Source organism: Podarcis raffonei, chromosome 2 (genome assembly GCF_027172205.1).
Source record: "Podarcis raffonei isolate rPodRaf1 chromosome 2, rPodRaf1.pri, whole genome shotgun sequence".
Lineage (NCBI taxonomy): Eukaryota > Metazoa > Chordata > Lepidosauria > Squamata > Lacertidae > Podarcis > Podarcis raffonei.
The window spans coordinates 114,312,596-114,326,313 of NC_070603.1; the positions used below are offsets into that span (position 1 = coordinate 114,312,596).

The window sequence follows — 13,718 nt, forward strand, 5'->3', positions numbered from 1 at the left end:
AACACAGTAAAAACCGTACGCAGTTTTGCAAAAGACGCCCTTCTTCACCCCTGACCTTTGACATCCAAGATACATATATATTTAGGTCCCAGTCTATTTTCTTGTCTACAATTTATTTTGTGAATTGTGTTTTGTTTTTTTATTGTTGTAAGCCACCCTGCCACTTCATGGTGAAGGGCGGATAAGAAATCTAGTATATTCAACTAAATTTTACGCAGAGTAGACGTGTTCAAGTGAATGGACCTAACTTAGTTACATTCATTAATTTCAGGGTGGGTCTGTTCTGAGTATAACCTAGTAATAAATAATGATAATAATGTCAATAGGCAAATACCACCTGTTATTATTATTTGTGTGAGAGAGACTTGGAACTTCCTGCCCTCCGTCTGTGATCCATTTCCTCCTCTTCTGCACACTAGGCTCCGGAAAGATTGTCTTTGCTGAAGAAAGCAGTCGAGGTTCACAGCACCCTCACAGAGCAGGTAACAAAATCCCCTGTACAGGAGTCGCTTGGTTGCATAAAGAATAGACACAGGAAGCACTTACTGCCTACTTTTACAGCTCACTTTGAATGACTAATTTCCCCTCCCTGCTTTTTCCCTGACCCTTTCCTTCTCTTTGTGTGACTTGTATTTTTATTTAGCCTGCAAGACCGTCGCCATGCATGTTCTCTCTTTCTCTCTCTAATTGATGTGAGCGGCAGTGGGATACACAAATCGTCTGAAAAGTGAAATTACAAAAATGTAACCAACAAACAAGGGACTCTGTGAGGAGTTCTGCAGGACTTGTGTCTTCCTGTTGGTAGCGAATGGGAAGCTCGTTGTTAGAAATTCTGCTACAAGTCAAAATGGCAGCAGGATTCTTTCTTTAAAAACACATAAAGTGTGTTTCTTGTTGGGAACTAATCTGGCGCTGAGTGAAAGAAGGCCTGATTTTGTGTGTGTTAAAAAAGAAAAGAAAACCCTGTTACGTGTAGGCCCGAGCCCTGAGGAACTGCAGGTGACAATTAGGGCGTAATTAGATGAAACAGTCTATCTTTGACTGGATCCCTTCTTACAGTATTTGAAAAGAACAAAAAGGGTTTGGTGGGTGGGAGCAAGGGGGAAAAGAATTTAGACGCAGCTCCACAGTGCTACAGGAAGTGCGTTTAAATGATTTTGCCTGTGCTGTTTTTCTGATTTGATTTCTTCTCCGCACCCTTTCCCAAAGATTGTAGGTTGTGAATCTCCAACTGTGACATCTTAGATCTATTTAAAGCTCCTCTTGACACCCTGTGATGACGTGGTGGTTATAGGAGAAGCTGTTTTTAGGTGGGTGGAACAAACAGCACAATAGCAGCCCGTAGTGACAGAGCAAAGTATTGCAACACCAAGGAAAGTGCGGAGGAAAACCGTGATTTGCCTTGCCCTGAGTCCAGGCTCCTTTTTTAAGAAAACAAGAGCCCACAGGTATCAAGCTATAGAAATATAACTGTACGCCATTGTTGGATAAGCAAGCTCACCCTTTCTTCTTTAGCTGCGTCCGGAACGCTTTGGAGGTGGCTTGGAACAGCGTCGTCAGGAAGATGAAATCCTCTGTCCTCTGATTCTCTTGCAGGCTCTGGCTGGGCAAGGCATCGACCGCCATTTGCTGGGAATGAAGCTGGAGGCCATTGCCGATGGCTTCCGGGTGCCAGAGCTTTTCATGGACACTTCCTACGCTGTGGCGTCTCACTGGAAACTCTCCACGGGACAGGTAGAGTCAGCTAGGCCTCCACATTCCTGTGTAGCTCAAGCTCAGAGTCCTTTACGTCTTCCGTTCATCCTCCTGAGAGCCAGTGTGGTGTAGTGGTTAAGAGCAGTGGACTCATAATCTGGTGACCTGGGTTCGATTCCCTGCTCCTCCACATGCAGCTGCTGGGTGACCTTGGGCCAGGCACACTTCTCTGAAGTCTCTCAGCCCCACTCACCTCACAGAGTGTTTGTTGTGGGGGAGGAAGGGAAAGGAGAATGTTAGCCACTTTGAGACTCCTTCGGGTACTGATAAAGCGGGATATCAAATCCAACCTCCTCCTCCTCCTCTTCTTCTTCTTCTTCTTCTTCTTGAGTCCCTAATTATATGTCCCAATGACATTTATTTATAAAAATACTTGTGTACAGCAATTTCCTTAAAAAAAATATTAAGTGGTATATATTCACCATTGGTCAACAGTCCAGTGGTTCCCATCACCCCGACCACTGGTCCTGCTAGCTAGGGATGATGGGACTTGTAGTCCAAAAACAGCTGGAGACCCAAGTTTGGGAAACACTGGTCTACACTGACTGGCAGTGGCCCGCCAAGGTTTCAAACTGGGCTCTGTCCCAACCCTACCCAGAGAGGCTAAGGATTCAACCTGGGACCTTTTGCATGAAAAATATGTGTCATACCACGGAGCCGTGGCCCTTGTGTTGTGACTTTTCAAGAGCCTCCTCACACGTGAACCTCCTTGGTTGCCAAGGCCTTCTGGAAAAATTCTGCTCTGGGTTTCCTTCTTAGAATCTGTGGGTGTGCGGAGCAGGGCCTTGCCAGTGATGGCACCATGACTGGAGACCTGACAAGCAACATCCCTTAAAAAAAAACCCCACCCCAATTCTTATTACAATTTAGTCATACCTTTTCCTTATGGAGCTCGAGGCAACATTTAAGATTCTCTTCCCTTATTCTAACCAATATTGTGAAGAAGGTCCAGTTGAGAGGAAGTGGTCAAACATCACCTAGTTAGCTTCATGGCTGAGTGAGAATTTGAATCTGGTGCTCCTCCGACACAAGACTTTCCCTACACCAAGTGGAAAAAAACCAGACAGACTTATGAATCGGTGTGTTGCTATTGAGGCTGGTGCTTACTGGTGAAGACCTTTGTGTGTTTTACTTCCTTTGTGGTTTGTGGAATATTGTTGTTTATGTCATTCCTCGGTCCAGTATACCTGAAGGAGCGTCTCCACCCCCATCGTTCTGCCCGGACACTGAGGTCCAGCGCCAAGGGCCTTCTGGCGGTTCCCTTGCTGCGAGAAGCCAAGTTACAGGGAACCAGGCAGAGGGCCTTCTTGGTAGCGGCACCCGCCCTGTGGAACGCCCTCCCACCAGATGTCAAAGAGATAAACAATTACTAGACTTTTAGAAGACATCTGAAGGCAGCCCTGTTTAGGAAAGCTTTTAATGTTGAATAGGTTATTGTATTTTATTGTTCTGTTGGAAGCCGCCCAGAGTAATAATAAGCCGCCCAGAATAATAATAATAATAATAATAATAATAAATGTGGGAAAACAGCCAGTACTTTAAAGAGAAAGAAGTAACAAGGGATGGTGATGATCTGCTCATCACATTTTACTTTTCCTCCCTCAGGTAGCTGCCCGCACGGATTGTGTGATGTGCTACGGGCCGCTGGTCCCCGACGGCTATGCTGTCTGCTACAACCCTCTGCCTACCCATGTTAACTTTGCTGTTACTGCCTTCAATTGTTGCCAGGAGACCAATGCTGAGCATCTGGCTGGTAGCATCCAGAAGGCCCTGGATGATGTGGGAGCTTTGCTGGGGAACTGGGGAGTTGGGAGCGATCAAAGGCAACCTTGAGAAGACACTCCGTACCTCGACGCTTCCTCACCTTGGACCCAAGAGAAGATCCTCTCTGCCTCAGGCCAACGCTTACCACCCATAATTCCAAACACCTCAGGACAAAAATCTGTGCTCTACCACCCCTTTGTGCCAAAGCTTGTTATCCTCTAGCCTTTCCTTATCCAAAATGCCCTTTGTAACACTCCAGTGGGGGGGGAAACAGCTTTCTTTTTTTCTACACAGTCTTAATTCGAAGCCAAATCTAATTTATTTCCACGTGGAATAATGAAATAAATGGTTCTTTCAGGAAAATGCTTGTCTTTCATGTTTGGGGAGGAATGAAAAAGAACATGGCGGACACACATGCATGGTGCGGTTCAGCCAAGTTGAAGAAACGGATCTGTAGGCTCACAGGGCAAGTCCCTCCTCTCTGGGCCCATTTTCATAACTCTGTAACGGGATCATGGCCCGGAATTTCTCAAGGGAAAAGTGTTTCCTCAAAGGATGCTTATTGCCACGCAAGTCATCTGAACACATTTTGTATCTCCGTCTTCTCGAAATCTAACGGAGCATGTTGTGGTTTCTCCAGCTGCCGTGCTGACAGTAATTCGTCACAGCTTCTTAATAGGCAGTTTTCTTCAAGCAAGTTCTTGTGCCACCTCTGTCTTTAGCAAGAGTTAACCAGCAAGTTTCACAAAGGTGGTGCAACTCTTGAGCAACCCCCAATTCCTCTCCTCAGAGCTCAAATTTCTAGAGTGGTTTAATACGCAAGTCTCTATAGTGAATTCTGGGAATTGTATCTGCGGGAGGGCAATAGGGGGTCTCCTAACCATTTTCAGCACCCTTAGCAAACCCAAGGCTGTTTAATGTGCTATGACTCTCTTAAAAAGGGATAGTGCAGATGTAGCCTATGTGTCATAAGTGGATTACAGTGGTACCTCAGGTTACAAACACTTCGGGTTACAAACTCCCTCCACTAACCAGGAAGTGGTTGCTCCAGGTTGAGAATTTTGCCCCAGGATAAGAACAGAAATCACACACCAGTGGCAGCAGGGAGGCCCCATTAGCGAAAGCACGCCTCAGGTTAAGAACCAGACCACTGGAATGAAGTTCTTAACCCGAGGTACCACTGTATAGAATTACAGGTACACGGGTGGTGCTGTGGTCTAAACCACTGAGCCTCTTGGGCTTGCCGATCAGGTTGGCGGTTCGAATCCCCATGACTGAGCGAGCTCCCGTTGCTGTCTCAGCTCCTGCCAACCTAGCAGTTCGAAAGCACGCCAGTGCAAGTAGATAAGTAGGTACCGCTGCGGCAGGAAGGTGAATGGCATTTCTGTGCACTCCGGTTTCCATCAGTGTCCCATTGCACCAGAAGCAGTCTAGTCCTGCTGGCCACATGACCTGGGAAGCTGTCGGTGGACTAATGCCGGTTCCCTCGCCCTGAAAGCGAGATGAGCGCCACAACCTGAGTCGCCTTTGACTGGAATTAACCATCCAAGGGTCCTTTACCTTTTTCTTTTTTTACCTTACAGGGTTATACTTTTTATCTTAATTAGGAAACATGCCCCGAGTATTCTGTTTGCAGCCGTTTTGCTGTCTTACTGCAAGTTCACACATCACAGCAAAAGGCAGATTTCTGTGTCTCCAGAGCAAGTCAAAAATACCCATTTTAAACTTTTTTGCACATTTGGATAGCTTCTCCCCACCTTTATTTTTTGTCCTTAACGCGATGTAAGGCATGGCGCATATTCTGTGGTGAGGATGCACTCATCCAGGGATGAACATGCATGTGTAAAAACAGATTGTGTACAGTGATCAAGTGTTATTTATTCGTTTATTTCCTGCCTTTCTGCCTGATGGGACACAAGAGTGAAGCAGCCCACAGTTGTGCTTCAAATGTTACAAGCCATGCATAGCTGGCCTGCAATGGAAATGCAAAAATCCGCCATTGTTTTAACATATGAAGCACTGCAATGAAAGAATTTCAAGTGGATTGGTGAAATCTTCCTCCAAAATTATAGGATGCCAGCTTATTTGTATGCCAGCTTCAATGTTTCCTTCATTTGGTTTTTATTTTCAGTATAAACAGGACTGTTTTCAATCGCGCGCACGCTCTCTCTCTCTCTCTCACACACACACACACTCACAAACAAACACCACTTTTAATTCTTCTCTAAGATGTGAAGGAAAAAGGAAAACCGGGACATTCTGGGATCAAATCAGAAACCGGGATGGCTTCTGTAATTCCAGGACTGTCCCTGGAAAACCTGGAGACTTTTGAGGGTATGCAATCCACAAGGGAGGGACGCGGGTGGCGTTGTGGGTTAAACCACAGACCCTAGGACTTGCCAATCAGAAGGTCAGCAGTTCGAATCCCCACAATGGGGTGAGCTCCCATTGCTCTGTCTCTGCTCCTGCCAACCTAGCAGTTCGAAAGCACGTCAAAGTGCAAGTAGATAAATGGGTACCGCTCAGGCGGGAAGGTAAACGGTGTTTCCGTGCGCTGCTCTGGTTCGCCAGAAGCGGCTTAGTCATGTTGGCCACATGACCCGGAAGCTGTACGCCGGCTCCCTTGGCCAATAAAGCGAGATGAGCGCCGCAACCCCAGAGTCTGCCACGACTGGACCTAATGGTCAGGGGTCCCTTTACCCTTTAAGAGGTGGAGGAAAAAGGAAAACCGGGACATTGTGGGATCAAATCAGAAACTGGGATGGCTTCTGTAATTCCAGGACTGTCCCTGGAAAACCGGGAGACTTTTGAGGGTACGCAATCCACAAGGGAGGAAGCAGCAACAGGTCTCCACAGTTCTGACAAAGACACAAAAGACAACCTTGAAGGAGTTCATGTTCGTTTATTTTTCACAGGTATTTCTCCATTTCATTTGTAGGAAAAACAAATTGAGGAAAGCTGCTGAAAGAGGTTTGAGGCAGTGGCACTTTGTGGAGCTGCTGCGTGTGGGGAGAGGAAGGAGAGGGGTTTGCAGGGGGGGGCGTGAGCCCCAGAACTTTTTTCTTTCTTGGCATCCTTTGCCCACCCCCTTTGGCAGCCCCCAAACAGGAAGTGGCCCAGGAAGAAATGGGGAGGGGGCAGGTCTTCAGGGGCCCCCGAAGCAGCTAAAGAGGAGGTTGCGTTGCTCCATATACACAACAGACATCATCATATTACAAAAACACCTCAATTAAAAAAAGGGAGGAAGAACGTGGATGTTTCCACGCGGAGAGGCCTTCTCTATGAGCACTTCGCAGATTCCTTCTCCTGTTCGATGGCTGAAAGAGAAGGAAGAACTATTAGTGCTCTGGCAAGTGTTAAACATTACCCAGACGTGTTTTGCAACTGGAACGGGCCCAATTGCGACCACGTGGAGATTCCTTAAGAGGCTGTGAGCTTCATGACTGAGTGGGGACTTGAACCCTGATCTCCCACTCGATAACCACTGCACCACACTGGCTTCCTAGAGTACTTCTGCTATGGGGCAGCTTTGTAAGTTAAGTAGGTAAATAAATACGGTTCGGCGATTTTTTTCTTTAAATTATAAAGCAGTACGGAAGTGAAATGAATAATAATGAAACTCCTCTAGGCAGGGAAAATGGCACCTAGACATTGGGGCGACCGTAAACTAGATTATTAACCTTGATAATAATTTTTATTAGTTTTCAATCACAACAATCCAATAATAGCCTCAATATAATGCCAAATTATAATACAATTAATAATACCAATCACTGAGATGCCAAATTATACAATTTAGGTGCCTCCCCCACATGCTAGTATTAATGGCTTGATATTTTCTTTGTGTCTGCATTCCAAAATCTTATTAATTTCAGTTATGCTCCAGTCGAAATACCAATCCCTTTTATCGCAAGTGCAGTTTATATACCTGTTTTTCTAACAATGATATGAACGGATTGCTTATAGATGTAGACTTTGGATAAATATATTGACATTTGGTACAAGCTTATACAGCATATAGTATGTTACTAATAATCATGTATGTATTAGGACAATATTATATAATAATGTATTGAAATGTAACTGATTCTACACAATGGGTTATATACCATGGGTAGGCAAACTAAGACCCAGGGGCCGGATCCGGCCCAATTGCCTTCTAAATCCGGCCGGGAATTGGAGTGTTTTTACATGAGAAGAATGTGTCCTTTTATTTAAAATGCATCTCTGGGTTATTTGTGGGGCATAGGAATTTGTTCTTTCTTTTCCCCCCAAAATATAGTCCGGCCCCCCACAAGGTCTGAGGGACAGTGGACCAGCCCCCTGCTGAAAAAGTCTGCTGACACCTGGATTATACTCTACCTTTCATATTGTATTGTTTGTACTCCTCCACCCCCATTTTCTTGCATCACTTATTTCGAATACCTGAAATTCTTTTTTAAAAATACTACTAATAATAAAAAGTGGGTCTTTGGGGGCATGGAGGCCTCACTTAGCCAGCCAGCAGAGTGCAGAAACTATTTTTCAGGTGGGGCCCTGCGATGCCCAGACATGCTCAGCTCCTCCTTAGCAGCCAGATTCCTGTCGGATGATGTCGAGAGAAAGCAGCAGCAGCAGCCCCTCTGCTGCCACAGGATACTCCTCCTTCCTTACCAGGAACCAGAAGTTGAGGAAAGAGGAATCCAGTTTTATCCGGAGTGCCAATCCCAGGGGTGGGGCCGCTGAAGGCAGAACAAGCCCGGCCAGGGGTCAGGCAGTCAAGGCGCTTCTGTGAGACTCCCAAGCAGCACCAGTCTGCCCTGGGCTTTCCCAGCAGCACCAGACTCCAATCAGACCCTGTTCAGTATTGCCTACACTCTCTGTGGTTTCAGGCAGGGACATCTCTTGCCCACCTCCCCAGAGATGCCAGTGAACTGGGCAAGCTGCGTGGGCCCTTGCTTGAAGCTGCAACCAGCTGCCCCGCCAAGCCGCCGTGGGCCACGTTTGCCCTTCCCCAAGTTGCAGAGCTTCCGCCTGCAAACTGATTGTTAAGTTTCTTTTTTCCTCCTGGCTGGAGGGAAACCAGTTACACCCGCAGGGAAGGCTCCGTCCCAGGAAACACTTACTCTCCTGCGAAGGAAGCGTGTTCTTCTCCTCCGTGTTGGTTTTCTTGAGCTTCTTCTTATCAAACTTCTCCACTTCGGAGAGGTCGGGTTTGTCACACATCTTGGCCACAAGGAAGCAAGACGACAACTTGAGAACTGCAAGAAAGCACAGACACTTCCGTTAAGGGTGGGGTACGGGGAGAGGCAGCACCCAAATGGCAGAAAGGCAACCCCCCACTACACACACACACACACACACACACACAGAAACTAGGCTTTATTTCACCCGGGTCAAAGGCTTGGGCAGGGGTAGGCAAACTAAGGCCCGGGGGCCGGATCCAGCCCAATTGCCTTCTAAATCTGGCCCGCAGACGGTCCGGGAATCAGAGTGTTTTTACATGAGTAGATTGTGTCCTTTTATTTAAAATGCATCTCTGGGTTATTTGTGGGGCCTGCCTGGTGTTTTACATGAGTAGAAGGTGTGCTTTTACCATAATTTTTGCTCTATAAGACTCACTTTTTCCCTCCTAAAAAGTAAGGGGAAATGTGTATGCGTCTTATGGAGCGAATGCAGGCTGCGCAGCTATCCCAGAAGCCAGAACAGCATGAAGGATCGCTGCTTTCGCTGCACAGCGATCCCTCTTGTTGTTCTGGCTTTTGAGATTCAGAATATATTTTTTTCTTGTTTTCCTCCTCCAAAAACTAGGTGCGTCTTATGGTCTGGTGCATCTTATAGAGCAAAAAATGCTCTATTTGAAATGCATCTCTGGGTTATTTGTGGGGCATAGGAATTCGTTCATTTTTTTCTTTTTCTTTTCAAAATCTAGTCTGGCCCCCCACAAGGTCTGAGGGACAGTGGACCGGCCCCCTGCCGAAAAAGTTTGCTGACCCCTCGGCTTGGCACCCCCCTTTTAGATAAGACATGCACAAGTGCATGCAAACACCCGGCACATTTGTTCTTATTCTATTGAAATAATTACAGAAAGGTAGCCGTGTTGGTCTGCCATAGTCAAAACAAAAAATTTTTTTCCTTCCAGTAGCACCTTAAAGACCAACCAAGTTAGTTCTTGGTATGAGCTTTCGTGTGCATGCACACTAGTGTATCTGAAGAAGTGTGCATGCACACGAAAGCTCATACCAAGAACTAACTTAGTTGGTCTTTAAGGTGCTACTGGAAGGAAAAAAAAATTTTGTATTGAAATAATAGAATTGTAGAGTTGGAAGGGATTCCGAGTCATTTAGTCCAACTCCTCGCAGGGCACAAATCTCAACTAGATCATACATGGATGTACCGTGCCATATTAGAAGCAAAAAAACTTGTTTTGATGAATTGGAAGAGCTGCAAAAAGATCCCATTGAGCACATGAATTGACAATATGGACAGACTAGTTACATACGAACAAATTGCATATCGATGCTAATTAAGAATGGATAAAAATGAAGAAATCTGGAAGGAATACTTAAGTGATAAGGCAGAAAGCGGTGGGAAGCAGGGGGAGGAGAGAGAGGTGGGGAAAAGGTGTAGTCATAGGTATATCAGTGTATTCAAATCTGAATTGTTACATTGTATTATAAGTGTTATTGTGGTTTTTGTTGTATGTGTTTTTTGTGGTTGCTGTCTGTATTGAAAAAATGATTAAATAAATTAAAAAACAAAACTAGATTGTCCATGGCAGATGGCCACCCAACCTCTGCTTAAAAACCTCCAAGGAAGTCCGTTCCACTGTTGAGCAGCTCTTGCTGTCAGAAAGTTCTTCCTAGTGTTTAGGAATCTCCTTTCATGGAGCCTGGAGCCACTGCTTCGAGTCCTACCCTCCAGAGCAGGAGAAAACAAGCTTGTTCCCTCTTCCACATGACAGCCCTTTAAGGTATTTGAAGATGGCTGTCCAATCTCCTCTCAATCTCCCCTTCTTCCCCCAGGCGAAACATAAACTGCTCCTTCAACTGTTCCTCACTTGATCATCTTGGTTGCACTCCTCTGCACATGTTCCAGCTTGTCAACATCCTTTTTAAATTGTGGCGCCCAGAACTGGACACAGCATTCCAGGTGTGCAGAATAGAGCGGCACTATTACTTCCCTTGATCTGGAAATTATACTTCTGTTGACGCAGCCTGCATTCGCTTTTTTTGCTGCTGCATCACACTGATGACACATGTTAAGCTTGTGGTCCACTAAAACCCTAGATCCTTTTCATGCGTACTATAAGGTGTGTCCCCCCCATCTTATATTGGTGCAGCTGGTTTTTTGCCAGCCACAGTGTGAGACGGAGAGGCTGCAGCTGGTCCACAAAGCCCTATATTGAATAGCCTTGTGCCCTTGTCGCTGCCAGAGGGAGCCTTGCACGAAATGTTTTTTATTTGCTGTTTTTCATTCAAAGGAATCCCAAAGTGGCTTACAAATAACCAGCATGATAAAATGTAATAGAACATATGTGATGAGCAAATTGATACAGCATTTATAATCTATAAAGCAATGTTAGAATTAATTAAGACTAAGTACTGTTAAGTCAATACACACACTCTCCATGCCCCTGTGACTCATATTTCATTCTATTGAGCTCGATAAAATACACATAAATTCAATGCCCTGCCAAGGTAGCAACTCCCTCTTGAAGGAGGGGCAGCGCAGGTGAAATCAAACACCCTCAAAGGCAAACAGAGTCTCTCTCCCCCCTCAGTTTTTTTCCACTGGAAACGGCTCTCTTTTTCCTGCTCTGGAGGACAGGACTCGAACCAAGGGCTTCAAGTGACAAGAAAGGACATCAGAACTTTCTGACAGTAAGAGCTGTTTGCTAGTGGAACAGACTCTCTGGGAGGTTGTAGACGTCTCCTAGGAGGTTTTAAAGCAGAGTTGTGTGGCCACCTGTCATGGATGCTTCAGTTGAGATACCTGCATTGCAGGGGGTTGGACTAGATGACCCCTGGGTCCCTTCCAACCCTATGATTCTGTGAAGGCTGCTAGATCTGGAGGGTGGGGCAAGGCAGGTGGAAAAAGCCATTATGTACTGTGCAACACAATATCTCTCCCCTCACTATTGACATAGTTAAGTCATCATACTGTTACAAGCGTTATCAGGCTGGAAGTAACATACTGGAGTTTCCCCCCCAATAAAACCTATTGTTCAAGGTGCATGTTGTTCGAAAGTTCTGCACCGTTCCTCCCCCCTAGCTGCTCCCGTTGCCCGACGGCTGATGCGAGTCAGTCCGGTCGTCTGAACGCGAGCTCGGGTTTCTCTCCCTCCAAACAAGCAGCACAAGTGCTCGATGGCCCCCAAACCATCGTTTACCGCGATGTGATCCCAACCCAAACTGCAAAACAGGCATGCACCAAATGCACCATATTCACCGGACACACCCACAGGATCCTGCACCTCGCAGGAGCCAGGGAAATGCTTAATCCCCCGTGCATCCAGGTCAACGTCGGACAAGCATTTCGGAAGCATGTGCATGCCGCCCCCCTCCCTCGCCATAACGCGCCCGCCCCAAGGGATCCCACCCGGCGCCGCGCCCAGGGAGATCAAAGCAAGGAGAGCCCCCTCCCCGGGCTTTGCAACCCCCCCCCCCCCGCCACGCGCCCCTCGACGGCACAGCCCGACAGCCCCGGACACAAAGCTCCGGCCACCGCCCCTCTTTCTCTCCGCTACCTTCAACTGCCTGCAGCCCTCGAACTGATCCGCACCGCGCTCTCCGAAGGCAACGTGTCCGGGGCGGCCTTTTATAGCTGGCGTCGAGCCGCGCGGCACGCCGGGAAGTGTAGTCCCCGAGCCTGGCTGGGATGCGGCGGCCGCGGCGGAGAAAACTACGCGCCCCAGGGCTGGACGGGGCGGGCCCGCCTCCTCCCCCCCCCCGCTCCTCGGGAGGGCAAGCCCGAGCTGGCAGAGGCAGCACGTGGCCGCCGGGAAGCGGGGCCGATAAGGCAGGTGGGGTTTTTCTGAATGCCCAACCCTAGTGTTGAAAGGGGACACCAGGAGTCATCTAGTCCAACCCCCCCAGCATAGCATCCAATGAGAAACCTTCCCTCGGAAGTCTTTGCCTTCCAGTCCCTGCCAGCCCACTCTAGCTCCAGTAGCGAGGATGTGGCGCCCCTCTGTCGCCCCCCCCCGCAATGTGCCAGCAGGAAATCACCCCGACGGCTCGATGCGCGCTGTCGTGCACGGTGCCCCCGGGCAACGGAATGGTGACAACGCCTCTCCCGCCCGGGAAAGTCGTCTTTGCCCAGACACGGGAACTGTTCCAGGCAGCCCCCAATGCGTGTCCTCTGACTGATCCCTCTCCGCCGCCAAATGGATTGTCATCTGATCAAAATGACAGCAGGGCTGAGCTTTCCCGTAACCTTGCTTGGTTCCTCGACCCTGCCACACTCAGTGGCGTAGCGTGGGTTGTCAGCACCCGGGGCAAGGCAAGTAATTTGCACCCCCTAAGCCGTGGATTTGCGCCCCCTAACCCTAACCCCCAGATGTTGCGCCCGGTGCGGCCGGCCCCCCCTGCACCCCCCACGCTACGCCACTGGCCACACTTTGAAAGTAAGCCCCAAGTGACCACTGAGTAAACAGGACATGTTTGTCCGTGCTGTTAGCGCTCCACCTGCATTGATTCATTGTTGCAGTAATTCTTACAACAGCCTTGCGAGGCCGGCCTGTCTCGAAGGCTGGTGTTCTTCCTAGCAACACCTGTCAGATGTCTGCTGGCCCCCAGCCAACGATTTGATTTATTTTTAGGGCGGGATAGATGGGCGAGTTTTGAAATTGTGACAAGGGGCCCATTTCTGACTGCCAGGTACAATGGTACCTCGGGTTACAGATGCTTTAGGTTACATACGCTTCAGGTTACAGACTCCGCTAACTCAGAAATATTACCTCGGGTTAAGAACTTTGCTTCAGGATGAGAACAGAAATCGTGCTCCGGCGGCAGCAGGAAGCCTCATTAGCTAAAGTGGTGCTTCAGGTTAAGAAGAGTTTCAGGTTAAGAACGGACCTTCGGAACAAATTAAGTACTTAACCCAAGGTAAAAAGGTAAACTGTATTAATTGCGTGCTTTTGCAACTGCTGCTTTGAGCGCCAACCAGTGGCAGAATGTGGGAGCTCCGAAGCCAGGAATTCGATTATTATTTTCCAT

At 47.7% G+C, this 13,718-nt stretch overlaps 2 protein-coding genes across 3 annotated transcripts in view; one reads left to right on the plus strand and one right to left on the minus strand.

Moving 5' to 3' along the window:
- LOC128409018 (carnitine O-acetyltransferase-like) overlaps positions 1-3,882 on the plus strand; it is a 42,984-nt gene extending 39,102 nt beyond the window's left edge. The window contains exons 12-14 of one of the 2 annotated variants that reach the window (XM_053379176.1): positions 420-482; positions 1,597-1,734; positions 3,361-3,882. In XM_053379176.1, the coding sequence (XP_053235151.1) occupies positions 420-482; positions 1,597-1,734; positions 3,361-3,588 (429 nt within the window). In that variant the 3' untranslated portion in view covers positions 3,589-3,882. The remainder of the gene's footprint in view (positions 1-419; positions 483-1,596; positions 1,735-3,360) is intronic. The other variant, XM_053379177.1, reaches the window with a different exon arrangement.
- Positions 3,883-6,401: 2,519 nt separating this feature from the next.
- On the minus strand, positions 6,402-12,297 carry TMSB15C (thymosin beta 15C). Its single transcript, XM_053379418.1, has 3 exons — positions 12,248-12,297; positions 8,625-8,759; positions 6,402-6,836 (listed from the first exon to the last, which is right to left on the minus strand). The coding sequence occupies exons 2-3, from the start codon at positions 8,722-8,724 to the stop codon at positions 6,799-6,801; spliced, it is 138 nt and encodes a 45-aa protein (XP_053235393.1). The 5' UTR covers positions 8,725-8,759; positions 12,248-12,297; the 3' UTR covers positions 6,402-6,798.
- Positions 12,298-13,718: the final 1,421 nt, after the last annotated feature.

Excerpts from the sequence above, each read along its gene's own strand:
- TMSB15C (XM_053379418.1), bottom strand. The coding sequence starts at position 8,724 with ATGTGTGACAAACCCGACCTCTCCGAAGTGGAGAAGTTTGATAAGAAG. Across the intron at positions 6,837-8,624 it reads CACGCTTCCTTCGCAGGAGA|CCATCGAACAGGAGAAGGAA; the intron begins GTAAGTGTTTCC and ends CTTCTCTTTCAG.